Source organism: Halichoerus grypus, chromosome 5, assembly GCF_964656455.1.
Source record: "Halichoerus grypus chromosome 5, mHalGry1.hap1.1, whole genome shotgun sequence".
NCBI classification, from domain to species: Eukaryota; Metazoa; Chordata; class Mammalia; order Carnivora; family Phocidae; genus Halichoerus; species Halichoerus grypus.
Genome location: NC_135716.1, coordinates 91,671,923 through 91,692,181, shown reverse-complemented (window position 1 = coordinate 91,692,181; position 20,259 = coordinate 91,671,923). Strand labels below are relative to the sequence as shown.

Genomic DNA, 20,259 nt, shown 5'->3' with positions numbered 1-20,259 from the left:
GAAACTCCACCCAGGGCTACGGATCTGTACTCCCCATTCCGGACAGTCACAGAGCAGAGTCACTGGTTCCCAAAGGCCGCTTTGGTGCCCTCTGCATATCCATCCGTGCTTCCAGGGCCCCCTGGTCATAACAGCACCACAGTAAGAGTGCTGTTCACTGTTGGTGACAACGGATGTTTTCCCAGTCTTATAGAAAGTGTGAACAAATCATCTTTAGGAAACTTTGGTATTTTTATATATTTGTAGCTTTGCTGTGCATCCCTATCTAACTTGATTTCTGCCCTTCTATAGAAATTATGTTAGAGAGCGATGGTTCTCAGCCTTTTTTTTTTTTTTCTCTTTTTTTGCACTAGCACACCTGACGCACGCTAGCTGTCTTGTCCAAACTGATTTGGGCAGTGCTTTCCAACGTGTGGGCTGGGCCATAACAAACACTGGACTGCTGGGGCATGTGGTACCACAAAAGCCCTGTTTGGGGGGATTTGGGATCTCAATAGGTCTCCATCCTGGAGCTTTTACTTCCGGTGGGAATCATTGTGAGGTGGTTAAAATAAGGTTTGACCTGGAAGATGGAGCTGCTCGGAACGCAGCTGAAGAACTTACTTCCTGACCCAACATGTCACGTAGGAAACCCTCCTTTGGTCGCTGCTTCTCCTTGAGGTTCGGTTCTGGCAGTGTCTCACCCGAGACCCCGAGACCACGTGTTCTAGTTCTCTAAGCCCCGGGACACCTGCTGTGCTGCTGGTCACCACCTTGAATTCGATGCCCTGAATCCAGGGGACGGTTTTTCACTGCTGTGGATGTGACCCGTATGTAACACAACCTTGTAGTGATTTTCATGGAATCACAGAAACTAGAGGATTCGATAAGATTACCTATTTCTTACTCTCTAAGGAAATTGTTACCTCTGCTAGTGCCGGAAAAGGGAGAGTCCTCAGCTCTTGGCTTGCTTGTAGAACCAAGCGCCTGGTTCTGTTTGTCTGGGACAGACAGTAGTGGGCTTCAAATCATCATAGCTTTATTTTTTTTTAATATTTTTATTTATTTATTTGGTAGAGAGACAGAGAGAGAAAGCATGAGCGGAGGTAGGGGGGAAGGGCAGAGGCAGAGGGAGAAGCAGACTCCCCACTGAGCAGGGAGCCCAATGCAGGGCTCAATCCCAGGACCCCGGGATCATGACCTGAGCCAAAGGCAGATGCTCAACCCAGGCGCCCCAAGATCATCGTAGCTTTAGATTCAGATTTTGTTTTTCATAGACAGCTTGGAAATCCCATTGTTTTCTCTCTATCAGAGGCCAGTGTTCTAGTTGTCACCTTCTAAAGAAAACTTTCTCCTTGTTGCCATGAGCACCCCTGTAACCTGTCACACCTCTCCCAGCCAGGCCCCCTCCCACATAGCTGTGCACTCCAGGGAACCAGCCCACAGCCCAGCACTCTGCATGTGGCTCTTTCAAAGTGAAAGCGGATGTGTGGTCTCCAGCCAGACCCGGCCTCACTCTCTGCTCACTTGTGGTAGGTTTTAAGAGAGAAGCTTGAGCCCTTTGTCGATGGTGCCCCTGGGTGGACACAGAGTAAGGAGTACTCCAGGAGTGTGCCTCAGCAGTGTGGTACCTCTGTTATACTTAGAAAAGGGGACGTCTAGTCTATTTTTGAAGATTTCCAGGAAAAGAAATCTCACTACATCCCTTAGAAAATTGTTTAGCCATGAGAACTGGCCTCTTCCACCACAACTGAGCCTATTCCCTTTCATTTTATTCATCACTAGAGATAGAGAAGAGATGACCACCCCTCCTTTTTTTTTTTTTTTCTTTTTTGCATAATCCTTTCTATATTTGCTGGGAGTCACCTACTCCTGAATCTTCTCTTCCTTGAGCTGAAAAAATTTGTTCCTTAAACTTTCTTTGAACCTTTCATATTTACTCCTTAAAGCTGAATGGCTCTCTTTTATTTATTTTTTTAGATTTTATTTATTCTCTTGACAGAGAGAGACACAGCAAGAGAGGGAACATAAGCAGGGGGAGTGGGAGAGGGAGAAGCAGGCTTCCCACTGTGAGCAAAGAGCTCGATGCGGGGCTCGATGCAGGGCTCGATCCCAGGACATTGGGATCATGGCCTGAGCCAAAGGCAGACGCTTAACGACTGAGCCACCCAGGCGCCCCTCGATGGCTGTCTTTTAAACCTCAGTTTGTTCAGGGGCGCCTGGGTGGCTCAGTCGTTAAGCGTCTGCCTTCGGCTCAGGTCATGATCCCAGGGTCCTGGGATGGAGCCCTGCATCGGGCTCCCTGCTCAGAGGAAAGCCTGCTTCTCCCTCTCCCACCCGCCCTGCTTGTGTTCCCTCTCTCGCTGTCTCTCTCTCTGTCAAATAAATAAAATAAAAATCTTTAAAAATAAACAAGTAAATCTCAGTTTGTTCAAAGGTCTGAGCCTTAAGCTACTTCTTACAAAAGTTCTGATAAGTATATGTTAAGAAAGAGACCTAATAGTTTGAAAAATTCTATTAGCGTTTTGTGTGAGCTTGGAGACCACTCATCTTCTCATGCTTTTTGTGCCCATTTTACCTCCCTTTTCCCCACCAAACACACCTTCACTCTCTTCTTTCTGCCAACATAGGTGTCCCAGTACCTACCAACTTTTTTTTGGTATGCACGTGTGATTGCGGTTCTCTGTGTCTGAGGCGCAGACAGACAGACATACATACAGGTACACCTCCAGAAGAAACCACCTGTCTGCTAGAAAACAGATCGTTTGGCATTCCTTAGCTTGCGGTTTGTAATTATTAGGCAAAGCGTCCTGCCCAGTGCATATTCGCACATTGGTTGGCCTCCAAGTAAATGTTCTCCCTGGAGGTAGTGTTACCAGGTGGCCACTAATATTTTTGTACAGATTTCTCATCATTCATTTTAGCTGATTTCTATCCTTGCTTAAAGGATCCTAATTAAACCTACAATACTGATTATCATTTATGAAGGGTTGACTATATACTGGGGTCTCTTCATATATAAAAGATACTATATATTATCCCCATTTGATAAGGAAACTAAAGTTCAGATAGGTCAAGCAACTTGTCTGAGTTGGCACAGCAAGGAAGCAGCACACTTAGGATTCAGATTTCAGGTCTTTCGGACTCTAAAGTCAGTGCTGTTTGGGGAATGCTGTTTTGCCCTCTTAAGAGTTTTATAGCCAAAGTATTCATTACACGTGGTGAGGTTGTTGTCTTAGAGAATTAATGCTGCCTAATTAGAGCCAGTTCTTAACTCTTTAGTAGACGGGTCTGATGGGAATTGGCCAGGGTTCAAGAACTTGGGTTGTCAGAGTGACACTGGGCTCTTGTTGGCAAGGATGTTCCTGGTAGTTGTGGTCTGGTCAGAGTCTGAATACTAGGGAGTCACAGCCCACGACCAGATAAATGAGTTTCACAGTTGAAAGAGTGTCCTCAGACTACTCTGAGCACCTTTATATCTCATTTCTTTTATCAACCTTGGTCTGCCCATTCTTTAGTCACTTGACTTCTCTAGTGCTTGCTATATACAGGATATTATTCATAAACAAGACCTAGTCCCTGGACTCAAAGAGCTTACAGTCTGGTGAAGAAAATGAGTGATTAGAGAAAAATAACAACAATAAAAGTCAGAAGGTACCATATGAGAATTGACAACAAAATGCGATGGGGACTTTAACTTCGGACCACGATCATAATAGAGACCCGCTATCCTCCTGTGTTAAACAACTCTAAAACCAGACAAAATATAAGAAGCACTGATTTTCAGACCCGGGACAATAGGCTGCACAGGACAGGCAGTAATCCCCAAGTGGAAGGAAACAAAGTGCTTCCTAACTGTGACCTAGCTCAGGGTCTCTAAGCCACGGTGCAAGGATGAGGAGCCCAGCAAATCCTGGTACTTTACTGAATTCAGAAGACAGTAGCATTAAAACTTGGGGAGGCCAAGATTTCTAGAATTTGCTAGAAAATATACTGGAGAGGGATAAGATACACAGAGGAAGAACTTCAGAGATCTGCAGAACGGGCCTCCAAGTCTTTGGCTGCTTACTGATCCATGCGTGTGTTTGAGGAAGCTACTGAGGCCAGAGAGAGGACCACCAGGAAGCAGCATTCAGGACAATTCTTGGAACCCAAGGCCATGCCCAGTTTGTGTTCTTTTCAGCCAGATGTGCGGTGCTGGGTAGAGACCTCCTGGGTCAGAGAAGCCCTACATTAAAGGCTCTTTGCTTGCCCTCAAAGTGCTTTAAAAATCTCAGAAGGATGAAGTGATCTCAAGTAACTTAACTGCATCCCAGAACAAAGAGCAACAGTATTTAAAGGAATACAGTAAAATCCAGCACCTAACAAGGTAACATCTACAGTATATGGCATCCAGCCAATATTACAAGGCAGGAAAATACCACTTATAACCAACCAGGAGACATATCAATAGAAACAAAACCAGAAATGACCCAGACGATAGAAGGAAGAGAAAAGAACTTTAATAAAACAGCTATTATCAATTTGTTCCACATGTTTAAGAAGATAGAGGAAAGCATGATCATCATGAACACAATAATGGAGGCTATAAAAGACATATGTGTAACATCTAGAGTTGAAGCATACATTATATGAAAAAAAAATTGCAGTGAATAAGATTAGCTACAGAAGATCAGCGAAAGACATAACAAAAGAAAGTATGTAAGGGGCACCTGGGTGGCTCAGATGGTTAAGGACCTGCCTTTAGCTCAGGTCATGATCTCCTGGTCCTGGGATTGAGCCCCATATCGGGCTCCCAGCTTAGCAGGGAGTCTGCTTCTCCCTCTCCTTCTGCCTCTCCCCTTACTTGTGCTCTCTGTCTCTCTCTCTTTCTCAAATGAATAAATAAAGTCTTTAAGAAAAAAAAGTGTGCAAAATGAAGCAGAAAAAAGTAATTGAATGAAAAGTTAACAAAGCATCAGTGAGTTGTAGTACAACACCAAGCCTAAGGTATTTGTACTTGGAGTCAAAGAAGGGGGAAGTAAAGAAAAAATTATTTGCAGAAAAGGTGGTCAGATCCTTTCCACGTTTGATGAAAGCTATAAACACATAACCAGAAAGTCCTGTTCATCAAGAGGATATAACAGTAGTGATTGTGTAGCATCTAGTAACAGATTCAAAATACATGAAAATTGGATAGAACTGAAAGAATAAATAGGTAAATCTAGAATTACAGTTGGATACTTCAGTACCCCTCAACGATTAATAGAAAAATCAGACAGCAATTAACTACAGATATGGAGACTTGAACATAACCTAACTGCCATTTGTCAGACGCTCTCCCCTAAAACAGCAGAACGTGCACTCCATCTAAAGCACACATGAAACATTTACCAAGAAGGGCCACATTCGAGCCATAAAACAAGTTTCAGTAAATTGAAGAGGATTGAAATCTGCCAAAAATAGTTGTTTGATGAGAATGGAATTAAGCTAGAAATCAGTAGCTGAAAAACATCAGGAAAATCCTCAGATATTTAGATTTTAAAAACCACTCTTCTAAAAACCCACGGGTCAAAGAAGAAAGGAAATTAGAAAAAAATATATATTTTTTTAAAGATTTTATTTATTTATTTGACAGAGTACGAGCAGAGGGAGTAGCTGAGGGAGAGGGAGAAGTAGGCTCCCCGCTGAGCAGAAAGCCCAATGTAGGGCTCCATCCCAGGACCCCAGGATCATGACCTGAGCCAAAGGCAGCAGCTTAACTGACTGAGCCACCCAGGTGCACTGAAAATATTTTTAATTAAACAATAATTAAAGTATAACATATCAAAGTTTGTGGGATGCAATAAAGCAGTGCTTAGAGAAAAATTGAATTGAAAATGTGTCAGAAAAAGGTGTTTTCAAATTAATGATCTCAGCTTCTTTCCTAAGAAAATAGAAGACAAACTTAAGAAAAATGACAAATTAAGCACAAAGCAAGGACAAGGAAGCAAATAATAAGAGCAAAAATCAGTGAAATAAAATAGCAAAATACTAGGGGAAAAACCAATGAAACCAAAAGTTGGCTGTTGAGATCAATAAAATCAATAAACCACTCACCAAATTAATATAGGAAAAAGAGAAAAGACACACATTACCAATATCAGGAATGAAAGAGGGGAACCTATAGAACCTGTCAGCTTTTATAAGGGAATATTGTGAACATTTTTATGCCAGTAAATTCAGCTTGGGCAAAATGGATCAATTCCTTGAAAGATACAAGCTGCCAAAGTATACTCAAAAATGCAGATAACCTGGCCTTGCAGACACCACTGCCCCGGAGCCGCCCTCGCCGCCCAGCCGTGGTCAACCCCACCGTGTTCTTCGACATCGCCATGGACAGCGAGCCCTTGGGCCACGTCTCCTTCGAGCTGTTTGCAGACAAAGTTCCAAAGACAGCAGAGAACTTCCATGCCCTGAGCACTGGGGAGAAAGGATTTGGTTATAAAGGTTCCTGCTTTCACAGGATTATTCTGGGGTTTATGTGCCAGGGCGGGGGGTGGGGGGGGACTTCACACGCCATAACGGCACTGGAGGCAAGTCCATCTATGGGGAGAAGTTTGATGATGAGAATTTCATCCTGAAGCACACGGTTCCTGGCATCCTTTCCATGACCAACGCTGGACCCAACACGAACGGTTCCCAGTTCTTCATCTGCACTGCCAAGACCTAGTGGTTGGATGGCAAGCGTGTGGTCTTCCGCAAGGTCAAAGAAGGCATGAACATCATGGAGGCCATGGAGCGCTTTGGGTCCAGGAACGGCAAGACCAGCAAGAAGATCACCATTGCTGACTGTGGACAGATCTAATAAATCTGACTTGTGTTTTATCTTAACTACCAGACCATTCCTTCTGTAGCTTGGGAGAGCACCCCTCCATCCCCACCTGCTTGAAATACCCCAGAATCTCTCTGCTCTTGCTGCAGTTCTGCAGGCTCCATGGTTCCTTATCCCCAGGTCTAGCTGGATTGCAGAGTTCAGTTTATGATGATGAAATAAAACCCAAACCACAAAAAAAAAAAACAAAAAAAAAAAACACAGATAACCTGAATAGACCTATACATTCAAGAAATTTAATCTGTCGGTAAAAACATTCTTACAAGAGAATTCCAGGCCCAGATGGCTTCACTGGTGAATTCCCCCAAACACTTAAGAAAGAAATAACAGCCATTCTATACATTCTTCCAGAAAACACAAGAAGAAGGAATACTCTCCTAACCTCATTTGTGAGGCCAGCCAATTACCCTGATACTAAAACCAAACAAAGACTTTACACAAAAACTACAGATCAGTATAGATGCAAAAATCCTGAACTAAATATTAGCAAATTGACCAAGCAGGGTGTATGCTACCAATGTAGGATTAGTCTGATATTCAAAAGCTAATCAGTGTTATTCACCATTTTAAAAAGCCGAAAGGAAAAAAATCATATGATCATTTCAATACAAGTCAAAAAAGCACTTGTGAGAATTCAATATCCCTTCATTACAAAAACCATCAGCAACTAGAAGTAGTTGATAAAGGGCATCAAGGGGAAACCGACAGCTAACATCACATTTAATGGTAAAAAATTAAATACTTGCTCCCTAAGATCAGGACAAAGGCAAGGATGTCCATTCTTACCACTTCTATGGAGCAGCGTACAGAAATTACTAGTGAAAAGGATAAGGCAATACAAAGAAATTAAAGGGATCCAAATTGGAAAGGAAGAAGTAAAACTGTCTTTATTCACGAGACTACTTGCTTGTGTCCATAGAAAATCCTAGGGAATATACAAAAAAATCTACTAAATTAATAAATGAGTTTCACAGAGTCATATGACACAATTTTATTTCTATATATTAGCAACAATTTAAAATTGAAAGGAAATAATACCATTTATAATAAAATTAAAATGTGATATATTTAGGGATAAATTTTACAAAATATGTTTTAAGACCTGTAGAAAACTATAAAATATAAAACATTGATGAGAGAAAATCAAAGAAGAGACTAAATAAAGGAACTGGTGGTAATAATAATAATAAAATAAATGAAGAGGTTACCATGCTCAGGGTAAAAGATCTTATTTAAGGCATCAGTTCTCCCCCAAATCAGTCTCCCTTCAGCACACTCAATCCCAGTAAAATTTCCAACAGACTTTTTTTTTGTGGACAGATATTGACAAGTTAATACCAAAATTTTTATGGAGATGTAAAGGATCTAGAATATCCAAAATAACTTTTATCAAGAAAAATAAAGTTGGAGGACTTACCTGATTTTAAAACTTACTACAAAGTTACATTAATCAGGATAGTATGATATTGGCAGATAGGAATGGATATATAGATAATAGAATAGAATTTAGTATGAAATAAACCCACACATATGGTCAGTTGATTTTTATTTTATTTTTTGAGGGGGCCTGAGATTTTGATCACCTTTTAAAAATGTTTTATATTATAATATACATAGAGAAAAATGCACACAGTCAATTGATTTTTAGCAAAGATGACAAGTCAGCTCAATGAGGAAAAGAATCTTTCAACAATTGGTGCTGGGATAATTGGATGTCCATGTGCAAACAATTTAACTTCAACTTGCATGTCGTGTCATATGTAGTAATTAGCTCGAAATGAATGGGAGACTCAGTTGTAAAGGCTAAAACTATAGAAGCTCTATAAGAGAATGTAAGAGAAAAATCTTAGTGATTTCGGTTTAGGCAAAGATTTCTTAAATAGGACACAAAAAAGCACAAAGCGAAAAAAATTCATTACTTAGGCTTCAAAATTAAAAACTTTAGCTTTTTGAAAGACATAATTAAAGAAATGAAAAGCAAGGCACAGACTGAGAAAAATAATTGCAAAACATATACCTGATAAAGGACTTGTACCCAGAATATAGAATGGACTCTTGCAGCTTAATAATGAGAAAAAAACATGGGCAGAAGATTTGAACAGACACTTCTCCAAAGGGATAAGAAAATGGTCAATAAGCATGGGAAAAGATGTTCAATTATTTAACATTAGGGAAATGGAAATCAAAACCACAGTGGAGATATACCACTGTGCACCTATTAGAATGGCTAAAATTAGGGTGCCTGGGTGGCTCAGTCAGTTAAGTGCCTGCCTTGGGCTCAGGTCATGATCCCGGGGTCCTAGGATCAAGTCCCATGTCGGGCTCCCTGCTCAATGGGGAGTCTGCTTCTGCCTCTGTCCTTTCTCCCTGCTCATGCTCTCTTTCTCTCTCTCAAATACATAAAGTCTAAAAAAAAAAATAGAATGGCTGAAATTAAAAAGACCAACCATATCATCATTGGCAATGATAAGGAAGAACTGGAACTCTTATATCCCACGATAGAAATGTAAAATAGTACAGACCCTTTGAAAAACATTAGCAGCTTATTTAAAAGGGAGACATACACTTGCCATATGACTCACCTTTACCCAAGGGAAGCAGGAACACAGATGTACACAAAGACTTTGATGCAAATGTTCATAGTAGCTTTATTAATAATAGCCCAAAACTGGAAGGAACCCAAATATCCATCGGCTGAGGAATGGATAAACAAATTGTGACATATTCGTACAATGAAATATTGCTCAACAACAACAACAAAAAAAGGATTGAACTGTGACCTGCTGATAACACACAATAACATGGATAAATTTCAAAAGCATTCATGCTAACTAAAAGAAGCCAGAGACAAAAGTCTACAAACTGAATTATATCATTCATGTGAAATTTTGGAAATGGTGAAACTATAGTGACAGAACTTTGTGCATATATGGTATTTTTCTTTTAAAAAAGGGGGGAAGCAAATGAATGGTAGGTTTTTTTGCCCACCTGTGTATCACAGCAGAGGGCATACTGCTGTATTAAAAATGCATGAGAAATCAAAAATTTGCCATAATCACCCAGTGAATGAAGTAGTTGATTAAGTTGAATTTTTACTATTTGGGGTCAGTGAAATGTGACTATAACATACTGAGATTTTTTGTTCTGGCACCCTCAGATGGGCTCTGAGAAAACTTCTAGATAGCTAGTACCAAAAATGATGTCCTTACAGCTTCATCATTGGAATAAACTTATAACCTCTTGAATTTAGTGCTTTGAAGGGTACAAGTGTTTTGAGAATTATCTTTTTTTCCCTTCAAAGATAATTGAGTTTAGTTTTCCTTTTTTTTTTTTAAGATTTTAGTTTATTTATTTATTTATTCATTCATTCATTCATTCATTCATTTGACGGGGGGCAGAGCACAAGAAGGCAGAGGAAGAGAGCACAAATTGGCGAGGTGGGGGGCAGAGGGAGAAGCAGACTCCCCACTGAGCAGAGAACCTGAAACAGGGCTGAATCCCAGGACCCTGGGATTATGACCTAAGCCAAAGGCAGACCCTCAACCTAATGAGCCACCCAGGCGCCCCTAGTTTTCCTTTTTAAATTACTTTTTTTTTTTAAACAGTCACTTCGGACTTTTGCTAGTAATAGCCAGTAATATCTGATTTTATTTTCAGATAAAGAGCCAAAGTCAGGAATCAAAGGAACCAGCCCAGTGGCTGCAAGGCACTCCTGAACATTGACTCAGGATGACCAACAGCCCAACAGCTCCCCAGGCAGGAGCCCCAGAAAGGATAAGAAATAATTTTCTAATAAACAGAACTGTCTGAATTGACATGGACTACTTGGGGATAGGTGGATTCCGCAAGGTTCAAGTGGTGACTGCAGACTCCATTGTCAGGAATGCAGGGGAGAAGTTTCAAGCATCTGATGAGGTGTTAGGCCGATGGGAGTGCTCTGTGGGTACACGGCTGGAGCCTCGCTCCCCAAAGGGCTTCCAGCTGGAACCGTCCTGAGCTTCACGTGAAAGGCTTCTTCCAGCTTTGGATCTTGTGGATGTTTGGATAAAAGCCTTCTGTGGCATGCCATTTGAATTCAATTTTCAGGACAGCAATCCCCTAACCTGTTGTTAAAGATGTTATAGAGCGTCACTATACAGTTCTGAAAGATGCCATCCCGTACGGGTTGAAAACAGCCCCAGAGATCATCTGCAGTAAAGCAAATGTGCATATTCCTGTTTGCTTCGAGGCTACCAAATACCTTTTCCTGACACACCGAGTTTTCTGGAAAATAATTGAAGAATTGCCCTTGTTATTGGTTTAATGGAAGAGATTGTTAGATCTCAAGTGCAGACATATATCTTGGGGTAAACGCCGAAAGGCAGAGTTCTTTTTCCGGAAGCACTCATGGCTTAAAATAATATATTCAGTACTTAAAAGAGCTAGCATCTTCTTCCAAATAGCCTGGCAGAAGAGGAGAAAGCCCCAGATGGTCGGGTTTGGCAGTGTCTGGGCCACTGTGTTTGGGACACCATCTTTAAAGTAGAAGAAGATTTATTTCATAGTCAAGCAGGGAAGCTGAAGCATACTTTAGGGTGGAGTATTTAAATGCCCCCCTCCTTAGAAGTTGAGAGAGCATTAACACCGATTCTTTTCACTAAATTAATCCCTATTGTAGTCCTTCTACTTATTTGTTCAACAAATATTTAGCAAGCACCGCGGAGGATTGTCCTGTGGGAGATGGTGTGCGGGGCACAGATACAAACGGGATACCAGCCTTAGCCTGAAGTAACTCGAAATGTATTTGGGGCAGACAAGATAGAAAAGGAAGCAGCTCCAGGAGTGTGTCTGAAGCGTGCTAGTTGAATGGATTAGGGAATAGGCACAGTGGAGGTCAAAGGAAGGAAAGGATATTGCTTTTGAGTTATTTAAGGGAAGAGTGGTTTCTATGAGCCAAGCAAGCAGCCGCAAGGAAGGGGACAAGCGTATTCTATTTGGCAGAAATGTCAAGGAGAATGAGAGGCAATTACTTTGGCGATTAGGACCTCGCTGTTGACCTTCAAGAGTAGGACTTTGAGGAGAACATGCTATCGGAAGCCAGATTGTAGTGAGCTACAGGGCAGGTGTATTTGGGGAAATGGAGGATTGGTCCCTCATTGAAGATGTCTGCTAGTCAAGGGGGAAAGTACCACAGAGTCAATGAGATTTTTTTTCCTTAGAAGGAGAAATTGTTATTTTGAAAGCAGAGTCGAGTGGGTTATTGAAGGGAGAGGTTAAATATGTTTGAAAGGGAGTAATTGCATTGCAAGATCCCAGGGAGAAAAATGTTAATAAAGGAAAGAACCATGGGATAATTGATAGTATTTTTGATAGGGAAATGAACTGCCATAATCTGTATTTTTGCATTTTATGTAAAGACATAACATTAAGAAACTGAAATATCATTAGTGATTAGTAATTCAAGTAAGAAGTTGGGCAGGAAGAAAGATTAAAAGTAGTTCCATATTTAGAGTCTCGTTCTTTAAAGAACATTAATGATTTATACCCTCTGGTAGTCATTTAGCGGGATTATTCCTTATCTTCCAATGGAACACTAAGAAACACACACTGAAGAGAGTCGTTTTCCTGGACCTCCCCTCTGCCTCTTACATCCGTCATCCTTAGTGCCCGAACACGCCAGAGCTTGTCATGCTAACCACCATTTCACATCACTGGTTGTTGAATGAGGTTGGGAAGGAGAGGCCCCATGGTGGATGAGACTTACCATCCCCATGAAGCTTGCTTTACTACAGGACAGTTTTCCAAGAGCTCTGTCACTGAGGAGGAAGCGAGTTTAATCACCCACAATGACCACCACTGTGGAAGATGTCGGAGGGCTAGCCAAGACACCGGTGTGTTGTGTGCGCTCACTGAACCTTCTGAATGTGTATTCCATAACACTACCTCCTCACCATTTGAGATCACTATTCATGCCTCTGGCTCCTTCAGAATTCAGTGAGTCATTTAAAGGTGTTTTTCTCCCTGAAGGACCTCACAGTGTTACCCTTGTCCTCCTCAGACACAGGTGTGTTTGCCGTGGTGAACAGCCATTCCTTGTCTCTGCTCGGGAAGCTGACGATCAGCGCGGCCTTTAACGTGGTGTACATCTACACCTCTGAGCTGTACCCCACAGTCATCAGGTGCGCCTCACACATCCTGCATGTTTTGCTGTAGACGCTTGCAGCGGCAGAGGGATGGTTCTCGTTTCACCAGGACCATAGTTAGTGTGGGCCAGCAACGATTCAGCAAGCAGTCCTAAGCCCAGAAACTGCCTGTGTAGACCACACTCGGCCCACTTGGCTGAGGAAAACGTAGCTGTATTTTGGGCTGAACTCCCTTGTGTAAATCATGAGGGAAGTCCTCTACACTGAACACATCCCATCACCCAAAGAGTGCTCGGATGCCATCTTGATTTCAGCGGATTGGATTTATTCAGTCACCCATCCTGTGTCAGGCACATGTCAGGCAAGGGGACTAGGTCCGTGTTCTCACAGGACCTACATTTTCATTCAGAATATACACATTGTTAAAAAGATAATTACACTTAGAAGTGATGATGAGGTTTCCATATTAGTTGTTAAATGTGGTTTCTAATGAGGAGGACATGCTCCTATCAAAAAGAACATACTCTGAAGTTTCCCCTCATAAAATAAGTCTGAAAACAAGATGGGAAGGGCAGGGATGAAGCTCAGTCTTCTTAGAACTGCCTCTGAGGGCCGGGCAGGAGCTCCCTGGCTCAGCACTTCCCCAGGCTTTGCAGAGATCATTCCAAATGTTTCCCTCATCCGTGCAAACTGAATGATTCTTTCTGCCTATTAATTTTAAGTCCCTTTTCCTCCAGTTTTTCCCAGGCTGTCTGTGATTGGCTGGTCATTTCCTAATTGTTCCTCTGACCTGTTTTCTCTGGCTGCGAGCTGTGATGCCAGGATGACCATTTTGCCATTGCTGACAATTAGGCTGGGGTGAGAGGGTGCTGCGTGGCCACCCCACCTGTAACCGCTCTCATTCCCGCCCCCTCTCACCTCTTGCATGTCCGTACTCCTCACGTAGGTCACGTTCCTGGTCTCCTGAGAATATGTGCTCAATTCCTAGTCATACGCCTGACCCTTGAATCATCAATTTGTTGAATTTAAATAAATGGGCAGACTTCTCAGATCATAAAGGCCTGGCTCTTCATGGGTATATCAATTCATAGGAAACCTCACACAAAAACCCGTAAGAACATTTGACAAGAAACATTCGCATGGTCATTTCTACAACCATCCTCTATAATAACTGCACTGTCCAGTATGGGAGTTACTAGCCTCATGTGGCTATTTAAATTTAAACTAATTAAAATGAAGCAAATGAAAAACCCAGTTCTTCGTTCTCACTAGCCCCATTTCGAGTGCTAATAGCTGTCTAGAGGCTTCCACATTGGACAGTGTGGTTATAGGACATTTCCAGGAGCTCAGAATGTTCTAGCAGGCAGCACTGCTCATGCTTCCTCCACCTTGGGATTTATTATTACAGGCCCATTGTCCCACAGGGTCTTTACACTCCCCCCCTCCCCCGCCCCTGCCAGAACTTACTGATTTTTTCCCCCCTTTTTATGCCTTTCAGGAACGTTGGGCTTGGAACTTGTTCTATGTTCTCCCGAGTTGGTGGGATTATTGCCCCCTTCATCCCCTCACTGGTTGGTTTGTACCTCCTAGTTTTGTTTTTCTGGATTCTCTGCTTTGGAAATGCTTGTGCCTTTGAGTAGAAGGTGGTAATGAACAGTTGCCACTTAAGATCAGCCTGCCCCGCATGGGAACCTTGTATCTTTTAGATTACATATCCCTCAGGGCAGATGGGCTTGGACCCAGGATGCTCTTACCCCCGAGGCTCCGCGTGTTTGTTTATCTGCATTCACTGGAGAGTTAGCTAATGCCAGTGTGCCCCTTCCTATCTCCATTCATCAGTTAGCCAGTCAGTGAATATTTATTAAGCTTCTGCAGTGTGCTGGGCTCCATGTTGAGCACTTCAACACATATCATCTCGAGTAAGCTTCACAAGAACCATGTGAGGTGGGCATGGTTGTTGCCCTCTATTAAAGATGAGAAATCAGCAGAAGCAGGTTAGGTAACTTGCCCAAAGGCACACCACTTACTCAAGAAAATTAGAAGAGAAACATGCCTAGCAGTGTGTCTATTAAAAGTTTTTAGCGTTTCCTAAATGTCTTAGTCAAAAGAAAGGGGGTAGACCTAATGGCAGGTCTGGGAGGCTCAGAAAGGAAAGGAAGGAGTCTCATCTTTGTCCATGGGGTTGGGAGTGGTCTGGTGTACGTGTCCTCTCAGGCATCCAGGCATCCAGGAACGGCTTAGTACAAAGACAAGGGCCCCGGTGTTATTCCTTGGAGCCAAGGTGTCTTGGCGTGGAGATGTCTAGAATGTCTCCAGTGGTCTGGAATGCGCATATGATAGCTTCACCTGGTTATTGTCACCTGGTCCTTCCTTAGATGTTATCTATTCTAGAGAAATCATTAAGCCCTGGCCTCTTACAAGAAGGACCTCTATGCGATTTGCGTTACAAGGCATGTGTAAAGTGGGCTGGGAGTGCAGGTCCTAGCAAGAGGAGAAGCAGGAAAAGCAGCAAAGGGAAAACCAGCTTTTTCTCTCATAGCGTCCCTTTGGTTTCCCTGTCTCACTAGTACAGGAGGATGTCTCTGAAATGCCACTGTGGCCTTTTCTTTCTTTCTTCCTTTTTCTTTCTTTCTTCTTTCCTTTCTTTCCTTCTTTCCTTCCTTCTTTCCTTCCTTCCTTCCCCTTTCCTTTCCTTTCTTTTCCTTCCTTTCCTTCCTTCCTTCCTCCCATCCGTCCGTCCGTCTGTCTTTGACTTGCAGTATACTTCCTTTTCATGAGTATCTCTTTCCATGTTTCGTGCTTAATTTTACACTATAAGACCATTTCTCTAATATAAATTAGTTCCATTCTGCAAAGTGTGTGGACATTAAGGGTTTATCTCTAAAGATCTCCGAATCTCGATGGCTGTCCTAGAACATTAGAATACCTAGCACTATGCCTCTATTCCTGCTCAGTTGAGAAGAGATGAGAGTGTTGTGTCCCCCTTGATCCAGCAGCACACCCACAGTGTTGGACCTGTGTTTGCATGTGGGCTCCAGAAGTGAGATTCTCCCCTCCCACCTCCATCCCTCGTCCCACTTTGTCCATCATCTTTTTACTTCTGAAAAATCAGGCAGAGGGTATCCTAACTAGTAGTGGTCCTATCCACACAATTTGGAAGCCCCAAAGAGAAAAGCATAAAGCTAAGCAACTCCTATACAGGAATTCAAGAATGTTGATCAGCTCAGAAAGGCCCCAGAGTAACACCCCAGTGGCTCGAGAGCAACACAGTTTTCTGTGTCATTATCTTTGAGCCAGTTTGTTTTTCAAGAAACTGTAAATTTTCCTGAGAATGTCTGTTGGATCTCTGAAGCAAAGCTGTATCACCGTGTTCAGGTAGTTTTCAAATCACACGGATGTGCTAGGGTTCTTTAGGGTTTTCTTTTTCTTTTTGGGGTGTTCGTAACTTTAACCCCGTCCTCCGGGCATGTTGCTGAAGCGGGAGAGCGAGGTTCTTGTCTCATGGAGTTAAAGAATGAATCTCCCGGACAAAGGAGAGTGAGGAAAGGGATAGAGTTCTTATTAAGCAAGGATACAATAAAAAAGCTCTCAGCAGTGAGAGGGGCCCCAACAGGATCGCCCCTGAGGGCTTTTTTAGGATTGGTCTTTTATTGAAAGCTAACCAGGGAACTTAAATCTTTTTAATTTCTCTACTGATAGCACTTTTGTGTAAGGACTAGTGATAACATCTTTAATGGCTTACTTTTTTTAGGGTCTGGTTATTCTCTGTTGGTCCCAGGTGACTGTCATAAAAAAAGACCCCCCTCCTCCGACACCTAGGGCAGGGCGGTCTGGTGTGTTCCCTTATCTCTGGTTTCCTTACACCTCCACATTTTGGGGATTTCTGTGAGCCTGATCACGGGAGCCCCCTCCCTCTCTCTCCCTACTAGCCCTGCCTGTCCCTCACTCAGTGCTACGTGAATCAGCGAGCATACTGATTGGCTGATTCCAGTGTGGAGAACTTTAAAGTTTATGGTGAGCGAGTATTTGAGGTGTCTCCCAAGCGAAGAGTATGTGGAGATCCCTGTGTTCTAAGCGAGTTGCCTGCAGTGAAAGCAGTACCCACCCCCCTTCTTCCGATCCGATCCACATACCTCTGCCACCTCTCTGTGTACTCACTCCCGCTTCTGCGTGCCTGAGCAACCACTCCATGATTTTCCAGGGTAACTCTCCATGGGGAAGGAAGTGGCTTATTGTGTATGCTAGTGGGAATAGTAAACATGGCCATGCCTCGGACATAAGACTGCTGATGTCACGTGCTGGGAAATGGATACCGAGTTTTTGTATGTTTTTGTTCTACTCCCTGCCCCCACAGAGATACGTGCAGTGGTCTTTACCCTTCATTGTCTTTGGAGCCACCGGCCTGACTTCGGGCCTCCTGAGTTTATTATTGCCGGAAACCCTTAACAGCCCATTGCTAGAGACATTTTCCGACCTTCAGGTGTATTCATATCGGAGGCTGGGGGAGGAAGCATTATCTTTACAGACCTTGGATCCGCCACAGGTATGGCATAGTCTTCATAGTCTTCTTTTTCTTTTTTTTTTTTTTTTTTTTTTTTTAAAGATTTTATTTATTTATTTGAGAGAGAGAGAATGAGAGAGAGCACATGAGAGGGGGGAGGGTCAGAGGGAGAAGCAGACTCCCCGCCGAGCAGGGAGCCCGATGCGGGACTCGATCCAGGGACTCCAGGATCATGACCTGAGCCGAAGGCAGCTGCTTAACCAACTGAGCCACCCAGGCGCCCCTTCTTTTTCTTTTTTTAAGATTTTATTTATTTATTTGACAGAGAGACACAGCCAGAGAGGGAACACAAGCAGGGGGAGAGGGAGAAGCAGGCCTCCCGTGGAGCAGGGAGCCCGATGTGGGACTCCATCCCAAGACTCTGGGATTATGACCTGAGCCAAAGGTAGATGCTTAATGACTGAGCCACCCAGGCGCCCCAGTCTTCATAGTCTTCTTAATCTTTCAGAGGTACCTCTTGGGATGATGATAGTTTGGGGGGCGGCAGAAGAATGTTCTGGTTAGATTTAATAAAACCAAGCAAAACTGTTGGAAAACAGAGGTGTGAGATTAATAGCAACTGGTTTTTTAGAGAAATGAAGGTGGCCAGTAGAACACTTTAGGGTGAAATCTAGGGGAGATGTCATAAAAATGCATTTGTGGGTTGAGTGCTAGCTAATAATGTTCATTTTAGAAATGTCATGGCATCATGTGACCATTCTGGTTCTCCTTTCCCCTTTCAGTCTGCAGACAAGGACAACACTTTAGGCAGTGAGAGTGAGGAAGAGGAGTTTTTCGATGCAGATGAAGAAACCCAGATGATTAAGTGAAGAGCCCCGGCTCCCCCCTCACAAGCAGATGATCTCCTTGCCTCTGGCAAAGGCAGGCTTTTCCAGGAAACATAAGAGTTGTAGAAGCACAGGCTTGAACATGCATGGAAGGTCCTCAGCATGGGCTCATTTTTTTTCAGGCACAAAGGACGGTGGAGAAGAGATTTCATGAGTGAGGACATCACGGTACTGAGGGAACAGTCGTTCGTTAGTCCACAATTCAGGTTTATTTCCGAACCATGACTTCTGGCCAGATAGCTCAAATCCGCATGCCAGAGTGGAAAGCTAATTTGTTTCTGGAAGTCTGACTGTGTTGCTTATCCTTGATCATGACCTAAAGGCAGACATGTAAAATTCCTTCTCACCTCGTTAGTGGGATAAGATAACCCATCCTTAAGATTTCATCCTAATACCATATTTGACATCTACCCCCATCATCTATGCCTCACCAGGAATCTCTTGAGGCCGGCTGTTGTTCGCATTCCAGTTTTTTACCAGAGGAAAAGCGCTGAGAGGTGATTGTATGTGGCCCAAGGCCTCCAGCTTTACCCTAACTGTCCACCCCTTGCTTCCCAAGCTCAGGGTTGGCTTGAGCTCCTCGTGCCTTGAGTCCCACAGACGATCGCCTAGGAAAAGCCAACTGTACTGAAGCGATTTTCTGAGAGCCCGAGGTGTGGCTGCAGTTCCCTGTCCACTCCCTTTGACAGTTCAGACCTGCGTGCGTCTCCAGAAACTGGTCCATCTCAGATTCCAGTACCAGCACTCACTTCAGAACCGTGCTCGGTAAGGAATGAAGCTTTGTGAAGGCGGAGGGCAGTTGCAGAGTGACAGTCATGTTGGGCACTTGAAAGGGGGCAGCTTTTATAAGGAAGAAAAGAAAATGATCTGTCACGGGTTTTTGTTTGTTCTGTTTTCGGCGTTGTGCAATGAGGCACTTGGGCAACCATTAACTTGAACACTTCTGATCCTAGATCAGTCCCTGCCTCTGTAGTCAGAGTGAAAAGCAAGTAATTTCATAGGAAATGTGGTTTTTTTCATGAAGTACTGCCAACTTTCAAATAAGTCTGTCACACTTAAGTTTTCTAAAATCATATGCTGGAAATACCTGTTTCCCTTGAAACTTGAATGCTATCTCAAGTAGGAGTATTACCCTGGAATCAACAAGTTTGTGCAATATGGCCTTAGGCTGCTTTCCCAACAAGGAACATTTCTGTGTCTTCAGAATTTCCATTTTACTAACTCTGGGAGAAAGAGAAGTTGCATTGGAGGTAAAGAGAAGATGTCATGGGGCCTGCTTCTGGAAATCTTGGAGGCATCACCCCCAGTTGGCTCTGACACTTTCCCGTCCTCTTCCATGCTAACCTCTTGGTTTGCACTCTTATCAGTCTGTACCTTTGTATTTGTTAAAGTATTTTTATGTCTTTTATGCCCTTGATGATATTTTGAGCTCTTCATAAATAAGGGCCATCTCTCCTGCTGTTTGTTTCTCCCTGCTATGCCCAGAAGAATATGGGCCTAGACACAATAAGGATTTAATAAATATTACTGTTTCTAACCATCAAGAAAACTGTGGAACTCCTTGTAGTACCATTTTTATAAATCCCAGGCAAATGCAACCCAAACCCCCAAACTGTGGAATCCTGCTTGTCTATCTCTGGCAGATGGACACCCTGCCCCCGACCAGGAGAGGAAGAGAGGAGGAACTTACAAGGACACTGGGAAGGTCTTCTTAGTTGTTGGGCATTAAAAATAAAACACTGAACTAGCATATATGTGCTCTTTGGTCAGTTAGAGCACTCTTTGCATTATGAGAGTAATACGTCCCATTATAGAAAATTTGGAAACTAGAAGTTAAAATATCTATCACCCATAGGCCCAACACCCAGAGGCAACCAGTGTGATGGCTTCTTTCTAACTGAAGACCAGTTGGGAATC

At 43.0% G+C, this 20,259-nt stretch overlaps 1 protein-coding gene and 1 pseudogene across 4 annotated transcripts in view; both read left to right on the top strand.

Annotated features, from left to right (window-relative positions):
* SLC22A15 (solute carrier family 22 member 15) overlaps positions 1-20,259 on the top strand; it is a 122,613-nt gene that overhangs the window by 54,604 nt on the left and 47,750 nt on the right. Inside the window, exons 9-12 of one of the 4 annotated variants that reach the window (XR_013447967.1) lie at positions 12,870-12,990; positions 14,453-14,525; positions 17,309-17,497; positions 18,238-19,107. Coding sequence is in view for 2 of the 4 variants with exons in the window: in XM_078072567.1 (XP_077928693.1) it covers positions 12,870-12,990; positions 14,453-14,525; positions 17,309-17,497; positions 17,781-17,888 (491 nt within the window). In the remaining 2 variants the exon portion in view is untranslated. The other 3 variants (XR_004923910.2, XM_036113347.2, XM_078072567.1) reach the window with 3 other exon arrangements.
* LOC118549119 (peptidyl-prolyl cis-trans isomerase A pseudogene) lies at positions 6,153-6,831 on the top strand (annotated as a pseudogene).